Here is a 19,962-nt window from a genome sequence, read left to right on the forward strand (position 1 = left end):
TTCCTGAGCACACTTGCCTCCCCTTCTACCTTAGATGCTCCCATAAGCATCTAGGTGGGTTTAAGAACCTTGTGTAAGGGTCCATGTTCAGGACCCTTTACATTCCCATCCCAAGAGAAGGCCTTAATCTCGTGCTGGTGCAGGGCCACAGGATGCTTGGCGTAAAGGGGGAAGAGAAAGCACAGACGAGGTGCACAACTGGGTGTCACAAGGACCCCGCTTTGCCTTCGGAGGAGTCGGTATTGGCAGAAACAGCACAGCTTTGAGAGCCTCAGAGGGGCGCCACTTTCTGCAAGGATGCCCTTCCATTCTCGGTTCCAGTAGTCCCTGACTTTCCACTATGAGAATTCCTTTTAACATCAGAGATATCTTTCAGTAAGATAATTATGCTCTTGATAGCTGTGGATAGAAAAAATACGACTGGCCGGGCGCGGTGGCTCAAGCCTGTAATCCCAGCACTTTGGGAGGCCGAGACGGGTGGATCACGAGGTCAGGAGATCGAGACCATCCTGGTCTACACGGTGAAACCCCGTCTCTACTAAAAAATACAAAAAAAACCTAGCCGGGCGAGGTGGCGGGCGCCTGTAGTCCCAGCTACTTGGGAGGCTGAGGCAGGAGAATGGCGTAAACCCGGGAGGCGGAGCTTGCAGTGAGCCGAGATCGCGCCACTGCACTCCAGCCTGGGCGACAGAGCGAGACTCCGTCTCAAAAAAAAAAAGAAAAAATACGACTGAAAGGATCAGTGTAGTAAATCTTCTTTTTTTTTTTTTTTTTTTTTTGAGACGGAGTCTCGCTCTGTCACCCAGGCTGGAATGCAGTGGTGTGATCTCGGCTCACTGCAATCTCTGCCTCCCGGGTTCAAGTGATTCTCCTGCTTCAGCCTCCCGAGTAGCTGGGACTACAGGCGTGTACCACCACGCCTAGCTCGTTTTTTTGTATTTTTAGTAGAGGTGGGATTTCACCATGTTGGCCAGGCTGGTCTCGAACTCCTGACCTCAAGTGATCCGTCCACCTCGGCCTCCCAAAGTGCTGGGATTACAGGCATAAGCCAGCACACCCAGCCCAGTGTAGTAAATCTTTTAAGTGAATTTGTATTCTACTAGTTACAACAACATCTACGTGCTTTTAAAAAATAGTGATGCAAGGTGAATGTCAGTCATCATGCCTGGGAGCCTCCCTCCACCTATCGAAGCTCCACTGCCTCTCTTGTGTCCGAGGGGCTGGAGACCAGAAGGGATGTTGGGGTCCTCTTTTTGGCATCTGAGCAGGGATATCGCGGTCCCATCCCGGAACTACTCAGTAGTGCTCACAGGGTTGGGGGAAGGGGGTGGTGGTTAGCCTTTTTGCATGGAAGTGGACTCCTATCTTCCAGGGGCCATTAGCTGGGGAGGAGCAGCCAAATCCCCAGGCGGCCAACTCCCCTGCAGCCTGACTCTCCCACATCCTGCCACCTGGGGAGTGGGTGGAAAATCCTGAATCTGTATCCAGAGACTGCTTCCTGCATCACTTACCACTCCAGGCTGTTGATAATTCCACCCGGTTTACAGTGACCTGGACAAATATTTAATCCTCAGCCCTCCTAATAGTTTAAATCAAAGCTGTCAGCCCATGGCCAGAGTCTGGTTCCGGCTTGCCCTGAGCAGTGTCTCCTGCCAAGCTCAACCCAGGCCTGATGAGTGCCTGTCCTCAGCACACCTTGGCCAGGGCTTCGGACCTTGTTTGCATTGCCTTTTGCTCGAGGGGCTTTAATGAGGAAATTCATGCTCTGCCATCATTCTAACGGCTGATCACATCATTCATTTGAGGTGCATTAAAGCTGGGGCTGGGTTCCAATGTAAGTAACTACAGAAAGGGGAGGGATTGCAACGAGGTAGACAAATCTAAGTTAATGATGCACAGCTTCTGAGCAAACAGGGGAAGTGAGGGTTGCAGAGCTTGGCTACGGGTCCAGAGGAGCCTTGGAAGAATGCCTGTGCTTGCTTGGGTGGGAGTCGAAGGGTTCTGGGAGAGGTGAGCGGATCGGTGGTAGCATGAACGCGCATGGTTTGCAAGCTGTCCCCTTGGATTAGATCGTAACCAAAGTCAGGTTATTCTCGTTTAATAGGTGAGGAAACTGAGGTTCAAACTTAAATAATTTGCCCATATAACTTAGCCAGTAAGAAGCAAAGCCAGGATGTGAACCCAGATTTGCCTGGTGAGAAAAAAAATATGCTACTTTCTACCACACCACAGCTGTTGTGGTCTCGATTCATCCTCTGTGCCTGCCATTCGGCGACTGCTAAATAAACTGTCAGATGGAAGTGCATGGAGCAGTCAGCTCGGTGTAGACGGCACACTGTCTCAGCAGCCGGCGTGAGCAGCTGCAGTGGACCTGTGGCCTCAGAAGCAAGCAGGCCCCGCAAGCAGGACCAACCCTGCAGAGGCCCACATGGGGTCAGGGCTCCCTAGACGTGTGCTGAGCAGTGCTAAGCAGTGCTGCCCTCTGGGCCCCTCTTACAGGTGTGCCTTTGTCTTTCAGGATGGTCTCCTGCTGGAGGCCACTTGGCCACTGGGGTGCATTCACTGCTAGAGGCTGTCAGGAGGGCTTTGAGGTTTCTAGGGAATCCAGTGATCTGATGGGATCTGCGTTTCCAGAAGGTGGTTCTGCCAGTGGGCTTGGGGGATGGGTGGTCAGAGGGAAGCTATTAGAGTCATCCAGGAGAGAGACGACAAGGGCCTGGATCAGGCAACCCTGGGAGGGTTGGAGGGGACAGCCCTGCAGCAGAGAGGTCAGTGAAGAAGCTAGTGTCCATCTGAGACAGGAGGTAGCAAGGGCGGAAACAGAGAAGGGCAGGGGAAGAAGGGCAGGCTGGGAGGCATTCTGGAGTGGAGTGGGCAGGGGCTGGACGACCAAGATGTGAGATGGGCGTCAGATGAGAGCCCCCTCACTCGAGTTCCTCCTTACACAGTCCTCACAGCAACCTGGGCCTGAGTTCTTCCTCTGCAAACTTGCCTTCATCCAGGTCACCCACGCTCACATTCCCTTGCCCCACATGTCAGGAAGGAAGGCTGCTTGATTTTGGAGCCATCTCCCCAGGCCCACAGTGCCAGGCCCTAGCCCCAAGAGCCATCCCAGCCAGCATCAGCACCCTCAGCAAGGCCCTGTGGGTCCCCAGCTTTCCCAGGGTCGTGTGGCCCAGCCTGCCTCACCCCTGCAGCAGTAGCTGCCCTTCCCTGTGTGTGGTCCTGGGGACACCCTCGTCTTCCTGTTTGCCATGGTCCATCTGGAGAAGGCCGCCAGCTTCGGCTTGCTGGCATCTTGCAGGAGTCCCTTCCATGGGCACATCAGGATATGCCCTGGGCCCACTCATATCCCAGTGTAGGTGGCTGATGGTAGGCCAGTGACCAGGGCAGAGCGCCACTCTCCTGGGCACGTGTGACAGAGGTGGAGGGCCTGAGCTGCGCCTCCCCGCCAGCCAGAACACAGCCAGACCAGGCAGCGCTCCCTCCACCCAGCCCTGCCTCTGTCATTTTACCTTTTATTTCTCCCACCTCCAACCACCAAAAGATGTTTCTCAGGGACGTCAACTAGAAGACAAGGTAAATAGCTAGTCTTTTAGCAAATTCCCGCAGCAGTGGGACTGTCGGAGAGAAAAGGTGAGCCGCGAGCCAGCCAGATCGTATACCTTCCTGCCAAGACTTGCGGATGCATGTGAGGAAAGGCGGGCAGCAGGTGCCCTCTAGCACACTGCCACATGGGTCCCCGTGGGAGGGTTGTAGAGTAAGTGAAAAAAGGTTGCAAGCCCCAAGTTCCAAGAGGTTGAAAAGGAAGTTGTACTGAGAGGTCACTTCTTCTGTGTGACAGCAGAGACGTGGGAAAGAGGCGAAACTGTAAATCTCTGGAAAGAGATCCAAGGTTTCCCATCCGGGGAAGGGCCCTGCAGATGTTCGTTTGATATTTTCTCAGCTTCTAAATATTTAGAAATGAAGGTGGAATGTTTTGTTGAGTGGGGAGATCAGGCGGGTCATTGGCTAGTGAGCCCTCTCTCCCCACTCAGCAGTAGACACCCCCAATATATCTTGAGGCAGTAAAACCCCGGCAGAGGCACTTGCCTATGTATCCTAGCAGGAACATCCTCTTTGACTCGTGTTTGGCAGTTAGGCCAGGCAGTATATTTTTGTCACGGGGAAGAAGCCCATTGCCCTTCCAGATGCAGGGAACAAAGGGTGGGCTGGGCCCAGCTTGGCAGTTCCAGGAGTGCACGCTCGCTAGGGAGGCCTGGCTGCAGCTGCACACATGCTCCTCGTATCCCGTGGGGTTGCCTGGGTTCGGGGGTGCAGATGCTTGAGCAGCACAGCTTCGAGGGGCGGCTGGGTTTTTGTCAGATGACCTGGGGTGGAGTGACCAGCGCCTGGCTGGGAAGGAAAGCTGGCCTGAGACAGGCTCCCCACAACCATCCCATGCTGTGAAGGGCCGAAACCGGAGAGGAAGGGACTGGAGATCCCTGGCAGGAGGGGGCTGAGGCAGGGATGGACCCTGCTTAGGTTTTCTGAGCCCTGGATTGTGGTTTGTCCTTCAGTTTTCTGGTAAAGGATGTAGATGAAATTGAGCCAGCAGAGAGATCTCATAAAAGGAAGCAGGTTTCAGGATCACCCAGACCTTGGTTCAGATCCTAGCCCGGGAACTTTCCAGCTCTGTGGCCTAGACAGACTCTTTGAAGCTCAGTGTTGATAGTGCTCATTTTCAAAGATAATAGTTCCAGCACTTTGAGAGGCTGAGGCAAGAAGATTGCTTGGCCCGGGGTTCGAGATCAACCTGGACAACAGTTGCCCTGCGCCCCACCCCTTCCCCCCTCCAAAAAAACCAAAAAATTATCCAGGTGGGGCGGCACCTGTGGTCCCAGCTTCTTGGAAGGCAGAGATGGGAGGATCACTTGAGCCCAGGAGTTTGAGGTTATAGTGAGCTATGATTGCACCATTGCTTTCCAGCCTGGGCAGCAGAGCAAGATCCTGTCTCTAAAAAACATAATAAACAAATTTTATTAAAAAAAAAAAAATTGGTCACAGTGGCTCATGCCTGTAATCTCAGCACTTTGGGAGGCTGAGGCAGGTATATCACGAGGCAGGTGGATCACGAGGTCAAGAGTTCAAGATCAGCCTGACCAACATGGTGAAACCCCATCTCTACTAAAAATACAAAAATTAGCTGGACATGGTGGTGCGCACCTGTAATCCCAGCTACTCAGGAGGCTAAGGCAGGAAAATCGCTTGAACCCGGGAGGCAGAGGTTGCAGTGAGCTGAGATCGCCCCACTGCACTCCATCCTGGGTGACAGAGCGAGACTCCATCTCAAAAATAAAGGAAAGATCATTATAAAGTAGAAATAAAAAACTATTTTTACACACAGTTTTATGCTCAATAAATAATAACTTTGCCAGGCACAGTGACTCATGCCTGTAATCCCAACACTGGGAGGCCAAGGCAGCAGATCACCTGAGCTCGAGTTTGAGACCGGCCTGGGCAACAAAGTAAGACCCCGTCTCTACAAAAAATACAGAAATTAGCCAGGTGAAGTAGCATGTACCTGTAGTCACAGCTACTCAGGAGGCTGAGGTGGGAGGATGGCCTGAACCTGGGAGGCAGAGGTTGCAGTGTGCCGTGATGACAACACTGCACTCCAGCCTGGGCAACACAACCAGACCCTGTCTCAAAAATAAAAATACAAACAATAACTTTTACTGGTACTACCACATATCTTGCAAGGAGAGACTTTTAGAACATGTGCAATTCTAGATTCAAAATTTTCCTAAACTGGGCAACCCTAACTTTCCCTGGGAGGCCGTCTGACCAGCATCGTCTGGCCTGGCTGCACACCGGCTCCTGGCCTCCGACCCACAGCACAGTGTGGTGACCAGGAGGACACCAGAGGCCAGAAGAGTCCTGGGGATGGAGCTGTGCTTTGACAGTCGGTGAGAGCTGCCATTCTGGCAGGCCCCGCTCTAGGCCTTTTGTGTACATTTGTTTATTTAGTGCGAGGTGAAGGCAAGGAAATGGAGGCCTGGTCCAGGCCCTTTCCTCTCGGGCTGTAGCACAGGAGCTGTGGGGCCTCAGAGCTGTTGAGTGGGGCCCACGCCTTAGGGCCGCGCCCTCTGGGTTGTGCTAGAAGATGCTGCGTGGCAGTGGGAGGTGTAATATATCCCCTCTAGGGGAAAGGCTTCTGGCTTCCAAACGCTTGCCTGTGTTAGGACCATGGGGAGGGGGAGAGGTGCCTGCTGGGGACACGCGGGCCAGGCTCTGGCTTCAAACTCCATTGGAACCACCTTGTGGAACATCTGTGCAGCCACAGCACATAAAAATGTTTTCCTTCTGGCAGCCACTTTTATAAGGATGTAATAATATATGCAGTGCACAAATGGTTCTATTTTTGGTGGGTTGATATTGCCAGCAAGCTGACCCTGACCAGGTGTGGAGGGGAGTGAGCAGGGGTGGCTGAGGGGGCTGTGGAAATATGGCCCGGTGCGCCGAGCCCTGTGCCCCTCACTACCCAGGTGCCTTTCTCCTTCCCTCTCCAGCCCCTGCGTGGCCATTTACGTGGGCTCAGCCTCCCTACCACGGGCTAAGGCCCCCTGTGTTCTGGGGAATCAGTCTGTTGTTCCTGGGGACAGTGCTGCACACTGCAAGCCTTCTCCTCCACCCAACCTCTTCTACCTTTGGTGGCCATGGGGTTTGGCCTGTTTGTTGGAAGATGGCTCTTGATTCTGAAACACGAAGATAGGAAGGAAGAGGCCAAATTGCTGATGTGACTAGACTTGCCCAGATGACCCAGGACCTTTGCCGACGGCCCGGGCCTCACTTTGGGCTGTTGGTGCCCATTTAAAATGGGGCCCACAGTGAGCCCCAAACCGTCATTCCTTCCCTAGGGTGGCCGGGAAGCTGCTGTCCACATGGAGCTGGGGAGGAGAAGAGACTCTGATTTGCTGGAAGGACCTCATTCATTTCCATCCGACCCCCAGGCTTCCCTGCCTGCAGAGCTGACTCCAGCCAGCCCTGAGCCTGGGCGCAGTAACCACCTCCATATCAGGGAGAACACACAGTCCCCGGGGGCCAGCATGTGAAAGTTCTTTTTTTTTTTTTGAGACGGAGTCTTGCTCTGCCACCCAGGCTGGAGTGCAGTGGCCGGATCTCAGCTCACTGCAAGCTCCGCCTCCCGGGTTTATGCCATTCTCCTGCCTCAGCCTCCCGAGTAGCTGGGACTACAGGCGCCCGCCTCGTCGCCCGGCTAGTTTTTTGTATTTTTAAGTAGAGACAGGGTTTCACCGTATTAGCCAGGATGGTCTCGATCTCCTGACCTCGTGATCCGCCCGTCTCGGCCTCCCAAAGTGCTGGGATTACAGGCTTGAGCCACCGCGCCCGGCCGTGAAAGTTCTTTTTGAAGATGGGTGGATGGAGCCCCCTCCCTCCTGAGGGTGCTCCCCAGCTCCTGGTCAGCAGACAGCCCACCCCGTCATCTTGGCACCAGGGTTTTGCTAGTGGCAGATAAAGATGATGTTCCAGCAGACGCTCCAGTGCCGCCACGGGTGGTGTGTTTATTAGACCCGAAATGAGAACTGTCAGTCTCAAGTTCATGGGCACTCACTACTCCTGTTTTATGGAGACCCCCTGGAGTCTGGGGGTCGAGATTCCTCAGGATGACTCACCAGAGTGTGCCAGGACAGATGGGAGCAGAGAAGCCGGTCTTTCTAGCATTTCTCTCCCTCTTTTCCACTAGCCCTCAGCAAAACAGTCTTGCCAGAACCAGGTCTCTTTTTTTCTGCAGAGACTTACTTACTGTTACGACTTGGGAGGCAGCAGGTTCTGGACTGTTGCCCTCACCTAGACCCCCTCCTTGTCAGATGCCATCCGCTTTCTCAGACCCGTCGGTCTCCTGGGCCACATGACTTTGTGAGCAGGTGCCTGTCGGGGACAGCTCTATCAGAACAGACCGAGTCTAGCCCAGTGAGCCATGATGTTCTCTCACTGCTCGGTCCCCCTTCTGCCATCTGCAGCGACATAGGTTGGATCTGTTCCCCTGGAAGACAGCAGGCCTTCAGAGCCCTGCCAGATTCTCTTGGGTCTCCCCTAACCCACACACATCTCCCCCCTGCCCCCCTGAGGCCTGGATAGCCCTAGTTCTTTTCCATTTCTTGGTGTCAGGGTGTTCAGACCTTTTAAGGAGATGAACTCTAACTCATTGAAAACTTTCAAAACCCAGTGCCTTAGCAGGGTACAGTGGCACGCGCCTATAGTTCCAGCTGTGTGGGGGGATTGCAGGAGTTCCTGTCCAGCCTGGGCAACATAGCAAGACCTTGTCTCTTAAAAAAAAAAAAGGTTCCCTAAACTGAATCCAGCCCTGCAGATGTAGCCGGGCCATGACAGAACAGAGAGGAACCACTGCCTTCTCAAGCAAGCGGTGGGAGCTGGCAGCTGCAGTGTCTTCATCATGCGATGGGATGGGAACGCCTCCCCTTATCTGGGCACAAGGAATAGTGTCATTTATGCACCTTAAAGTTGCACCAAAGCTTTCCTAGTAGCCACATCTCGTCCTTGTCAAACTTGAAATTATCTAAAAACCACAAGTCTCTTCATAGGAACTGTTTGCGAGTCAACAGTTCCCCATTTTGTACTCCATGAAATGCACCCTTGAGCCTAAATATCTGACTTGAATTTGCCCCGGTACATTTAACTGGCATGGTGAAGTAGGAAGAGCAAAGGCGTTGGAATCTAACAGTGCTGTATGATTCTTGCATCTTTAAGCTTCAGTTTCCTTCTGTAGCTAGCCCAGGTTTCCGGGTTCTGTATTAACCCTGTGACCATCTAAACCCTTGACACAGTCGATAGGAAGCTGGTCATTCTCTCAGCCAGGCCTTTACTTAAGTCCTGGACAAACAAGTTGACCAAGGGCATGCAAAGACTGCCACAGGGTGCCCCATAATATATGCAGTGCACAAATCGTTCTATTTTTGGTGGGTCAGTATTGCCAGTGAGCTGACCCTGACCAGGTGTGGAGAGGAGTGGGCAGGGGTGGGCGACAGGGCTGTGGAACTGTGGCCGGGTCCCCACCCCTGTCGGCAGAGGCTCCATCCTCCCCTTCCTCTCAGCCACAGGTGCACGGATGAGAACTTGCCAGAAGGATGCAACCCTATTTAAGTAGTTGCATTTTCTTCCAGCCCAGCATCCCCACCGAAACAGGAAAAGAAGTATTCTCGTGCAGGGCTTGTTCATAGTGAGTCTGGCTGGCTCCTCGTGATCTCTGACTTTAAAATGTGCCAGCAGATGATTTTAATGATCCCATCAAAAATTGTTGTCTGCATCAGTTTCGAGCTAGCGTTTCCTTGCAGAGGCCATTCTTCCTTTTTTGACAAAAGTCGGGTCGGCCAGGCGCAGTGGCTCACACCTGCAATCCCAGCACTTTGGGAGGCCGAGGCAGGTGTATCACCTGAGGTCAGAAGTTCAAGACCAGCCTGGCCAACATGGCAAAACCCCATCTCTACTAAAAATAAAAAATAAAATAAAAAAAAAGGAAAGCCAGGCATGTTGGTGGGCACCTGTAATCCCAGCTACTGGGGAGGCTGTGGCAGGAGAATCACTGGAACCCGGGAGGCAGAGGTTGCAGTGAGCCGAGATTGCGCCATTGCGCTCCAGGCTGGGCAACAAGAGTGAAACTCCGTCTCAAAAAGAAAAAAAAAAGAAAAACACAAAAGTCAGGTCAGCCACTGCCGCCCCCCAGTGTCAAAGATTGCAGTCACAGGTCAGGTCTGCCCTGACCCTGCAAGCCTGGTTGTTTAAAGTGACTTGGTTCTTTCCTGCCCTCCGCTCACCCCCTTAACCAGGTTGGTTCCACCTTTCGCAGCCTGAAAGTCGATCTCCTTGATGAGGAGAAGCAACAGAGCCCGTATCCTCTGAGACAGTATCTCCCTCCACCCTGTTTCCTGGTTCCAAAGAGAGGAACCCGCCTTTTGCTGGTTTTTCTTCTATAGGCCTGAACTCATTTTGAACTCTACCCTTTCTGATGCTGTTCTTTTCTTCCTCTTTCTTGATTATTTATTTCAGCTTCCACATTTTATTTCAACAACATCGGTCATGGTAGCTACATATTCTTACTTTCAGTGTAGCAACATTGAGCATTTATGTGCCTAGCACTCTTCCAGGCACCCTGTGAGTTATGAGACAGGCACACCTCTCCTTAAAGAATTTATATTCTTGTCAGGGAAATAAGGCTTCAGATAAGAAAAAATTGGGGGGAAAGTGCCGAATTCCTTCTTCCCTAACCTGCCTCCATTTCCTCCCTCCTCCAAGTTGAGATGATTGGGTCAGAGCCAGTTCTTCCTGGGCTTGGGAAGAGGAGATGGAGCTTGAGTGCTGCCGCCCCCCTCATAACCTCAGTCTGTGTTGAGACTCTCGCTCAAACTCCCCTCACAGAGTAGAATAAACGGGCCCTGGCGCGAGGAAGGGTTTGACCCAGGCTCTGCCATTGCCACCTGCATGACTAGGGTGAGCCACTGAATCCCTGTGGCCTGGAGTCTCCATCAGAGGTTGTCTGTCCCTCCCCGCAAGACCGCAGCAGATGGCACCCCACAGCCACCATTCAGGAGCGTCAGGGCACAGCAGCAGCCGGGGAGCTTCCCCTGCAGTGTCAGGCCCTGACCCCGGGGTGGACGGCCTGGCCTGGGCCTGGGCCTGGGCCTGCCAGTAGAGGCCTGAAGACAAACCGAGCGAGTCTTCTCCAGTTGGCTCGGGTAAGCCGGTGTCTGTCAAGAGCCTCTGCCTTTGCCCTCCCTGCTGTGGCTCTGGGCATCTGCCTGCTCTACCACAGGCAGCAGCAAAATCTTCTCCCTTGGAAGTGGAGGCTCTGGGCTTCTGCCGGCTGGGCTCTTTATGGTCTGAAACTGAAGTCGGTTTGTGCTTTAGTTCCCAGGCTGCAAAAGTGGCCTTGTCATACCTGCAGCTGGCTCCACGGTGGGAACAATAGGCTCTTTGCAGACCGTGGAGATGGGCTGGGCTGTCTGCCTTTCTCAGAAAGCCCCGGCTTTCTCTGACTTGGAATGTTTCTGTCTTTTGCAGATGGAGAAAGATGAAACTGTGGGTGACTGCTCCCCACACATAGCCAACATCGGGCGCCTGGTAGAGGTGAGTGGCCGGGACTCTGGCTGGCTCCTGTGTTGGCCCACGGCAGTGACACTGCACTCCCGGCACCGCTGTGCTGGCCTCCTTCTCTGCTGCTTTCTCCCAGCTCCACAGCAGCCGGCAGAGCGCTGCTTGGATTTTGCCCTGACCTCATATTTTCGGAGCCTCTCAGGCTGTGGCGTCAGGGCCACCTCCTGCTCCACCCCCCGACCCGGGCTCCCAGAAGACTCTGCTCAGGCGCTGGCTCTAGGGCGCACTACGTCTTTTCTCCCCTGATCGCCTGGGTGTGAACAGGGCCCTGCGCTGGGAGAGGAAGCAGATCCCAGAAATGCCAGTGGGCGCTGGCGTGGCTTCAGTTGCGGCTGCCTTGGCCCTCCTGTCACCACGTTGTTTGGGAAGGCAGGGAGGTGCTCTCCGGTTTCACAGAATTGTTCACAAAATTAGTGGGGAGTTTGAGGGGTGGTAATGTGGTTTAGACCGGCTCCCAGGCATGGGCAGAGTTGGCCGCCAGTACCTGGGTACTGGCTTCCTCCCTTCCTGAGGACGGGAAGGTGCCTGGAGCACAGATGGCAGGTGGGGTCTTGGCAGCCTGGAGCTCGCTCACCCATGCCCCAGAGCAGGTGTGTGCCGCCCTCCAGTGGCCATAGTGGGGACTGCAGGGCTGGCGGGTGGAGAGAGGGCGTTGGCCTCCGGGTTCCTGACCCTTTGCTGACCGACCTCCCTTCCAGGACATGGAAAATAAAATCAGAAGTACGCTGAACGAGATCTACTTTGGAAAAACAAAGGATATCGTCAATGGGCTAAGGTAATGTACCAGAAAGCACACGCTTTAGAAGCACAAAGAGGGATTTGAACCCTGGCTCTGCCAGTTACTAGCTGTGTGGTCTTGGGCCTCGGTGTTCTCATTTTTAGGCTGCAGTGCTCCTCTTCTAGGATGATCATTATGGTGATTTTGGAAAGTAAAGTCCTGGTGTGTCATCTGCACTCTCAGTAGCAGCTGTCGGTCCCTACCTGTACTGTTTGTTTTCTGGGGCACGTTCACCCTAGCAGCCATTGGTACCCTTGCCCCCAGAGCCTCCTCAGCCCTGCAGTTTGTCAGTCCCCACTCAAAAATCTGCCCAGCCTCTCCAGCCTGGGCCTAGGGGAGCCATGACACTACATCCCAGGCAGCCCGGCCGCCTCTGGCTGGCCTGCTTTCCGAGACAGCAGAGCACAATGTGCAGGCAGGGCCCTCAGCCCGGGCCTTCTCAGGGGTCCCCCAGCCTCTCTTGACGTCCTCTGCCAGGGCTCTGCTACCAGTGGCCAATGTCTTGCACCGTCCCACCCACCTCGTGCCCTCGGCTCTGCAGTGTCAGCCTGAGCAAAAGCTGGGGGCTCTTTGGACCCTCCAGGTCCATGGTGGACAGAGCAGGAGGCAGGTCTCTGACATGAGGCCAGAGCCCAGCTGGGGGCAGTAGACAGCTGTGGAATGAGCACTGGCCTTGAAGTCAGGAGACTGGGATCTCCCCTAAGCTCTGTCATCCTGAGCTATGTGGCCTCTGGCACTCCTCGAAGAGGCCCTTGTCCAATAGAGGAGGCAGGGTCGGCTGAGATGGTGAATCTAGAACACGCTCTGCAGTCCAGCAGCACCATGTGAGTCAGGCCATGCTATGCCCTTAGCAGCCAGCCCTCTCGCCCACTGCCGTGACGTAGCTCTCACAGCCCAGCCCAGAGGAGAGGCAGGTTGCAGTTCTGTTGCTGCTGCACCAGCTCATGGACTGGGGTGGGTGACAGATTTCAGTTGCCTGCTTTACAGTTTTAAAACAGAGGAGTCGTCCTCTTTGGACCCTGGTCTTCTGATCTCCTGCCCACCTGGGGGAGGTTTGATCTTCATGACCTGTGACAGGGTCAGAGCCCAGTGGTCCCTGCTATTAGGCCTGCCACCTGCAGCCACTGCCCAATACACCAAATGAACTTTCCCACCCAGCCAACCTACACAGTCCCCAGGCAGTGGCCGGGAAGTGGGGGAGAGAAGCCGAAGAGCCTATGGGTGGTGGTGGCGAGTCCCTGAAAACCACGGCCACCGCCAGCGTGGGCCTCTGCAGCGGTGATACCACTCTACAGCCCAGAGCCGCTGCAGCACCCCCCTTCCGCCTCGTGGGTCTCCCTGAATTTCCTCCTCAGCTGTGGCCCCCTGCGTTCCTGGCTTCTGGTGGTTCTCTTCCCTCCCACTCCACTCATCTTGAACACTCTCTGTAGATCTATTGATGCTATCCCTGACAACCAAAAGTTTAAGCAGTTGCAGAGGGAGCTCTCTCAAGTGCTGACCCAGCGCCAGATCTACATCCAGCCTGATAATTAAGCCGATCCAGGTACCCTGCCTGAGAGCCGCGAGACCCTCCCCACTAAAACAGGACTCACCAACCCGCCGAGACCCTGCCGGTCCGGCTGCTGCTGCGCGGCCATTTAAAACACCACTAACCCCCACGTGTGCTCCCGGCCGGTGCGCAGCCGCATTCCCGTGTAGCCGCGGCCCCGTATAACACGGCATCTATCACGTGTGTGCGCTTTCCACTCTGGGCGGAGGTTGGGTGTGGGGAAGACGGCTGATTTTTTGGCTTTTGCTTCTGAAAAAGCCCAGGCCAAGGGACGGATGCTGCCTCTCCAGCAGCAGCCACTTGTGTGCACCGGCCTGACTGTCCCCAGGGCAGGGGTCTGCGTGCCGTCCACTCCCCATGCTTCAGAAGGGCCTCTGATGCTGGTGCAGGGATCCTAGAAGCCAAATAAGCCCCTGCTCAGCGGCACATTGGCTGTCCAGGGCTAGCTGGCTTGGAAGGGGTGACCTCACGCTCTGATCTCTGAGTCTCTGGGGTTGGAGGGCAGAGTCAGGACTGGACTCCACCCTGGCCGGCCCCGATGCTCTCTGCTGGAGCTGCCTGGACGCCCAGTGCCGACTCGGCCTCAACCAGCATAACCTTCCGCCCCTAACGAGCTGCAGCTGTTCCTTTAAACAGGTTCCGCGGATGGAAACGAAAATAGTCTTGCTTGTTGGTAATGGCCAAGAACCATGACTCGAGCTTGTGACAGATCCAGATGTAGGGGAGGAGGCAGCATCCCTGGAGAGCAGGAGGGAAACTTGTCTGTAAAAGAAGGCATTTGGAACCCTGCCAGCTGGGGCTGCAGAGTCCAGGTCCAGGGGCTCCACACTGAAGGTCCACCCCAGAAGGGGTGCAGCAGGCTTTCCAAGGTGGAGGTGGGGGTCAGGCACTTAGAAAACCAGGCGGAGCTGCTTTTCCGAGGCCGTGGGACTTAAGTGCACCAGTCTAGTCTGTGTGTGCCAACTTAAGGCCCAAGACTCCTGTCAGCCTCACAGTGGGGCCATCAGGCATTTCCACCGTGGCATTGAGAAAAAACCCTTTTTAAGGTACACTGTGATGGTGCAGTTACCTGGCCGCCCACTGGGGGCGTCCTGGCGTAGAAACCCTGACAGCCAGGTCTGCTCAGGACGACTCCTCCCTCCCACAGAGGCGAGCTCTGTCTCCAAGCGCTGATTTGAGGGTGCTTGGCCGTGACCTTCCCAAGCTCTGTCCCTTAAATGAGCCCCCTGCTCCTTCCGCCTTCCACCATTTCACTTCTAACTTCCTGTGTCTAACTTGATTCTGGCTCTGGAACTTTCTCCTTTGCGCAGTCTAGCCAAGACCTGATGGGCTTGGCTCTTCCTTCCCAGAAGAGCCAGTGACCACCCAGGCTAGGGTCTTGTGCGCTGCTGCTTTGCCCACCGCATCTCCTGTTGGCCATGCTGACCTCCCGCTGTGAGCTTGGCAAGAAGCCCCTGGGGAATCGGCTGAGATTTGGAGCCTGAGGGTCTTGAGGGCTGATGCCTTTGGCCGCCGGAGAGCCAGGGACAGTCCTGGGAAGATACTCAGAAACGTGCAGTTCCCCAGCATGAACCAAATGTCTGCGTTTCTCCTGGGAGTTTTTTCAGTTGTATACAGCTTGCTTCCAGGTCTTGTCTATGGCACCTGCTGAGTATTCTGAGGGCTCTTCCTGTGACTTCTAGGGATTCAGTAGCTGGAACTCAATCTGGGTGCTGTTGCTTCTCCTGGGCCCTGCTTCACTTCTATTTACCCATTTTTGCATTTGGGGACTGATTTTTCGGATTCTTGCTTCCCATGGCTGGTGTGAATCAAATGTGAGAGTCCGGCTGAGTGCACCCTCCGTAGCACTCTTGGGCAGGCCTCTACCCACTCTTTCCGCTGCTTCTAAACTCTTATAAAACCCACATTTAGGAAGTCATTGCCTAACCAATATGTTGGGTAAATTTGACAAAATGATCAAAGAATTGCTAGCGGGCATTCCTCTGGGCCTCAGTTTCCGCATCTGTAAATTGGATTGATAGCTTTTTTTTTTTTTTTAAGCCTTGACTTTGCTCTTTTTTGTTGTTGTTGTTGTAGAGATGGGTTCTGACTGTGTTGCCCAGGCTGGTCTCGAACTCCTGGCCTTAAGCGATCCTCCCGCCTTGGCCTTCCAAAGTGCTGGGATTATAGGCTTGAGCCACCACATCTGGCTGGGTTGATAGTTGAGACTACCCCAGGATGCCCGTAAGAATTAAATGAGATAATATATGTGAAAGGCGTTTTGTAGACTCTGAAATCTCCACAAGCCTTCATTGTTTCTGGCTTTGTTGATGAGTGTCCCCACACATACGTAAATGCAGTCACCTTGAACGTTTCCCCACAAATCCAGAATTTGACAGCAGGGATCCCAGGGGCACTTGGCTTTCCTGTGCCGCCCTTTGCCGTCCAGGCTGAGGGGTTTTCTGGGCCAAGTTAACAGCGGATGGTACCTCACAGCAGAGGCCTGAAGCACCTGCTGCGTGAGCCTTGAACACGGTGTGCTCAGAAACAGAGACACTGGTTCCTACCCACTGCCAGGGGTGGGGTAATGCTGCACCTTGCACTTGTGGGGTGAGGAATGAGGCTCTTCTGCTGGGCAGGGCCTGGGCAAGGGGGAAGCTTTTATAGGGGAACCCGCATGGCCCCAGAGCCCTCACGTCTTAGCCCCTGGCCTGAGTCCCCAGCCAGCAACCCAGGGTAGCTGTTCTGAAGCAGAGGGGCTTTGTTCCATTGTGCTTGGAAGCCCAGAAGCCACCTTGTGGCTTAGGGTGACATGGGGATCTACACACAGAGGAGTGAACTTAGGGTTCTAGTGACTATGGCCGGGTCACCGGCGGCCAGGGGCAGAGATGAGCACCTGTCCATGTAAGCCATATGCCACCCCCACAGGGCCTGGCAAGGTGCAGAGTGTGCAGGTCTCGGCCATGTGCCCCTTCACCCCTCTCTGAGAGGGGCAGATGCCCAGCCCAGTGACCCAGAGCCTCACCCCAGGAGGTGGGTCCATGCAGCAAACCAGCCAGGCACTGGCATGGTGGCCCCCAGGCCCCCACCGCCTCACCAATCCTTGTTCAATCTGCTGATAACGCCTTTCCTCCCTTGCAGGTCTGTGCAGACTTTTGCAGACAAATCAAAACAAGAAGCTCTGAAGAATGACCTGGTGGAGGCTTTGAAGAGAAAGCAGCAATGCTAAACCTCTGCTTCATGCTAACCAGACACGCCGTGCACTCGTTAGATTCCTTTCTTAGAAAACTCGTTTTCTGCTCCCTCCCCTCGTCCCTTCCCTCCCCAACAGGTCACATAACAGCTGCATCATTGACTGCACAGCGCCATCTCTCCCTGAGAATAAAGCCGATAGCCACCCTCCTCCGGCTCCGAGCCTGCTTCCGCCACACCTCGCTCTCAGCTCTCTCCACATTTCCATAGAGACCATGTGGTTTTTGTTCACCCGGGCCCCCTGTCTTCCTCCCCGTCCCCCCCATTTATAGGCATAAAATCCACTGTCTGCCAGCCTCCCTTCCTTCCCACCTTTTTGTTACATTGGTGTAAAAAATGTAAAACAAAAAAATTTTATGAACTAACTGTGGTGTGTGAAAGAGAGAAGAAAAACTGGAAATCTTATTCCGTGTGTGTTTGGGAGTTGCTTGGGGTTGGGGGTCGTGGGGACAGGGGACAGCTCTGGGAGCAGAGGTGGCCCTCGGTGCCGTCCTGCACAGACTCGCCCGTCCCACGGAGGCCGCGGGGTGGGGGCTGGGGGGGGCCGCCGACCGTTCCGCTCTTCCGGCCAGGTGCTTTTCTGTCAATTTCTATGGAATGCAAAAGGAGGTTTTTGTTTTATTTTGTTTTTTTGTAAAGCTTAAGAAAAAAATTCTACATCTTATACTTGAGCCTCCATACTTAAAAAAAAAAAAAAAGAAAAAAAATTAATAAAAAAGAAACTGGGACGCAGTTAGCGCTGGCTTTCTGTATTCCTTCTCGCCGGCCTCACTTTCCAAGCGCATGTGGCCCTGGCTGCGTGCTGGTTCCAAGCGGGGACGTGTGTGGGCCCTGCTCATAGCAGCAAGGAAGTGTCTGGTCCCCAGCCCCGCCGCCCTGAAAACACACCGGGCATGTGATGAGGTGCAGGGTCCCTGTCCCTTTCTGCTCTCTGCCGTTGGAGGCCACAGGCACCAGCCAACACTGTGTTCTGGCGCTGCCCCACAGGCCTCCCACCGCCTTCCCACTGTGCCTAGTGCAAATGTGAGGCAGCGGAGGCTCAGTTGCAGTAATTCAGCCAAGGCCGCACAGAGCACAGAGCCAGAGTCTGCCTTCTCCTCTCCAAAATGCCCCAGGGAAGATCTGAAGCAAATCTCAAAGTCCCTGCCGAGACCAACCCCCGTCTGTCCGTGGCCAGTCAGCAGGCTCCACATCCTGGCCAGCCCATCTGTTTGAGTTCCCCGGCTCCTGGGTCTGATGCAGCACCTTTTTTTTTTTGAGACGGAGTTTCTCTCTTGTTGCACAGGCTGGAGTGCAATGGCGCAATCTCGGCTCACCGCAACCTCCGCTCCCGGGTTCAAGGGATTCTTCTGCCTCAGCCTTCTCAGTGGCTGGCATTACAGGCATGTGCCACCATGGCCAGCTAATTTTATATTTGTAGTAGAGATTTGTAGTTTCTCCATGTTGGTCAGGCTGGTCTCGAACTCCCAATCTCAGGTGACCCGCCCGCCTCAGCCTCCCAAAGTGCTGGGATTACAGGCGTGAGCCACAGCGCCTGGCCGATGCAGTATCTTTATGGAGTGCAAGTACCATGGCATACAGAGAGCAGAGAAGCCCCTGCCCCCTGAGTTCCTAGTGCCAGGTGGAGAACACAAGCAGGCTCCAGCCATGGGCCATGAGGAGACGCACCCAGCGAGCCATTCCCCATGGGCACACGGGTGCTGCAGCCTCCCGGGTCACGTTAGCAAGGTGCCTGGCACACAGAAGGGGCTGGAAAAGCAAACGTTTTGCTTTTCATTTTCTTTCATGCTGAAGTTTTATCCAGGACCATCAAGGTAGGGACAGGGGCCACTGCAGTGGAGTCTTGCAGATGGGGAGTGAGAGATTGAGCTCAACTCTGAGTGCAGCAGCACTGGCAGCTGGGGATTAGAGCCGAGGAGCAGGGCAGGGCAGTGGGTGGAAAATGACTCAGAGGAAGTCTCAGGGGTCAGGGGCCTTCACCTAACACACCTAACAGGATTCTTGCTGAAGACTGGCCAGGGCGGCCAGACATCACCTGGGGGCGGGGGATGGAGGATGAGGCCCGGTGCAGTGGCTCACGCCTACAATCCCAGCACTTTAGGAGACCAAGTTGAGAGGATCGCTTGAGCCCAGAGGTTCGAGACTAATCTGGGCAACATAGACTCCATCTCTACAAAAAAACACAAAAAGTAGCCAGGCGTGGTGGTGTGCACCTGTGGTCCCAGCTACTTGGGAGGCTGAGTTGGGAGGATCACGTGAGCCTGGGAGGTTGAGGCTGCAGTGAGCTGCGATCGTACCACTGTACTCCAGCCTGGAAGACAGTGAGATCCTATCTCAAAAAAAAAGAAAAAAAATGTCAAGGATGGGCGTTCTTGTAAAATTGACTTAGCAAGGGATTGCTGAAACTGGGTTTTACAAGGACCCACAGGTGGGCCTAGGGGGAGGTTCAGGAGCCTGAGTAAAGTTTGGCCAAGCAAATAATCTTTGTCAGTTGTCACCTCAAGAAGAAACTGGACAAATGGAAAATACCTCTCCTTGGACACATCAGAGGAACTGAGGTCGCAAGGGAAACAGCCGCCCTGAAGTCGGTGAGACAGGCACACCCGGAGAGTCACAGCGGAGGCCTACCCTCCTGCAGCAGAGGCCGCTAGGCTGGGAGCTCCCGTGCACGCCAGTGGTAATTCGCAGAACTGCTGAGGTGGAGTGGACTGACTCACCTGAGAGTGAGCCCTGGAGGCTCAGGCCCGCTCTCCTCTCAGGGCATTTCCCTTCAGGAAACCAACCAGCTGCTCCTTGAGCTGTCGCCTTCATCAGCCGTACAATCCTGGGACAAAAATCATGCTTGAAACCCAGAAATTGTGACTGTGATGTATGCCAGGCCTGATCTTGCTCTGCTACCTGGACTCTTCCAGAGGGACCCTCACTACCAGTTGGGTTTTTTGTTTTTGTAGAGACGGTGTCTCACCCTGTTGCCCAGGCTAGTCTCAAACTCCTGGCTTCAAGCGATCCCCCCACCTTGGTCTTCCAAAGTGCTAGGATTACAGGTGTAAACCACCACGCCCAGCCCTCACTGCTAGTGTTGTTCTGTTTTGTTTTGTTTTATGATGGAGTCTTGCTCTGTCACCAAGGTTGTATTGCAATGGCGTGATCTCGGCTCACTGCAACCTCCACTTCCCAGGTTCAAGTGATTCTCCTGCCCCAGCCTCCCAAATAGCTGGGACTACAGGTGCCC

At 54.4% G+C, this 19,962-nt stretch overlaps 1 protein-coding gene and 1 pseudogene across 4 annotated transcripts in view; both read left to right on the top strand.

Moving 5' to 3' along the window:
• Positions 1–17,462, top strand: part of CAPZB (capping actin protein of muscle Z-line subunit beta) — a 151,597-nt gene extending 134,135 nt beyond the window's left edge. For 2 of the 4 annotated variants that reach the window (XM_033228069.1, XM_033228067.1), the window contains exons 7-10: positions 11,080–11,145; positions 11,871–11,947; positions 13,381–13,493; positions 16,620–17,462. In XM_033228069.1, the coding sequence (XP_033083960.1) occupies positions 11,080–11,145; positions 11,871–11,947; positions 13,381–13,483 (246 nt within the window). In that variant the 3' untranslated portion in view covers positions 13,484–13,493; positions 16,620–17,462. The remainder of the gene's footprint in view (positions 1–11,079; positions 11,146–11,870; positions 11,948–13,380; positions 13,494–16,619) is intronic. The other 2 variants (XM_033228070.1, XM_033228068.1) reach the window with 1 other exon arrangement.
• On the top strand, positions 956–4,861 carry LOC117093210 (annotated as a pseudogene).
• Positions 17,463–19,962: the final 2,500 nt, after the last annotated feature.

The sequence above is a fragment of the Trachypithecus francoisi genome, unplaced genomic scaffold, assembly GCF_009764315.1.
Source record: "Trachypithecus francoisi isolate TF-2019V2 unplaced genomic scaffold, Tfra_2.0 Lachesis_group12, whole genome shotgun sequence".
NCBI classification, from domain to species: domain Eukaryota; kingdom Metazoa; phylum Chordata; class Mammalia; order Primates; family Cercopithecidae; genus Trachypithecus; species Trachypithecus francoisi.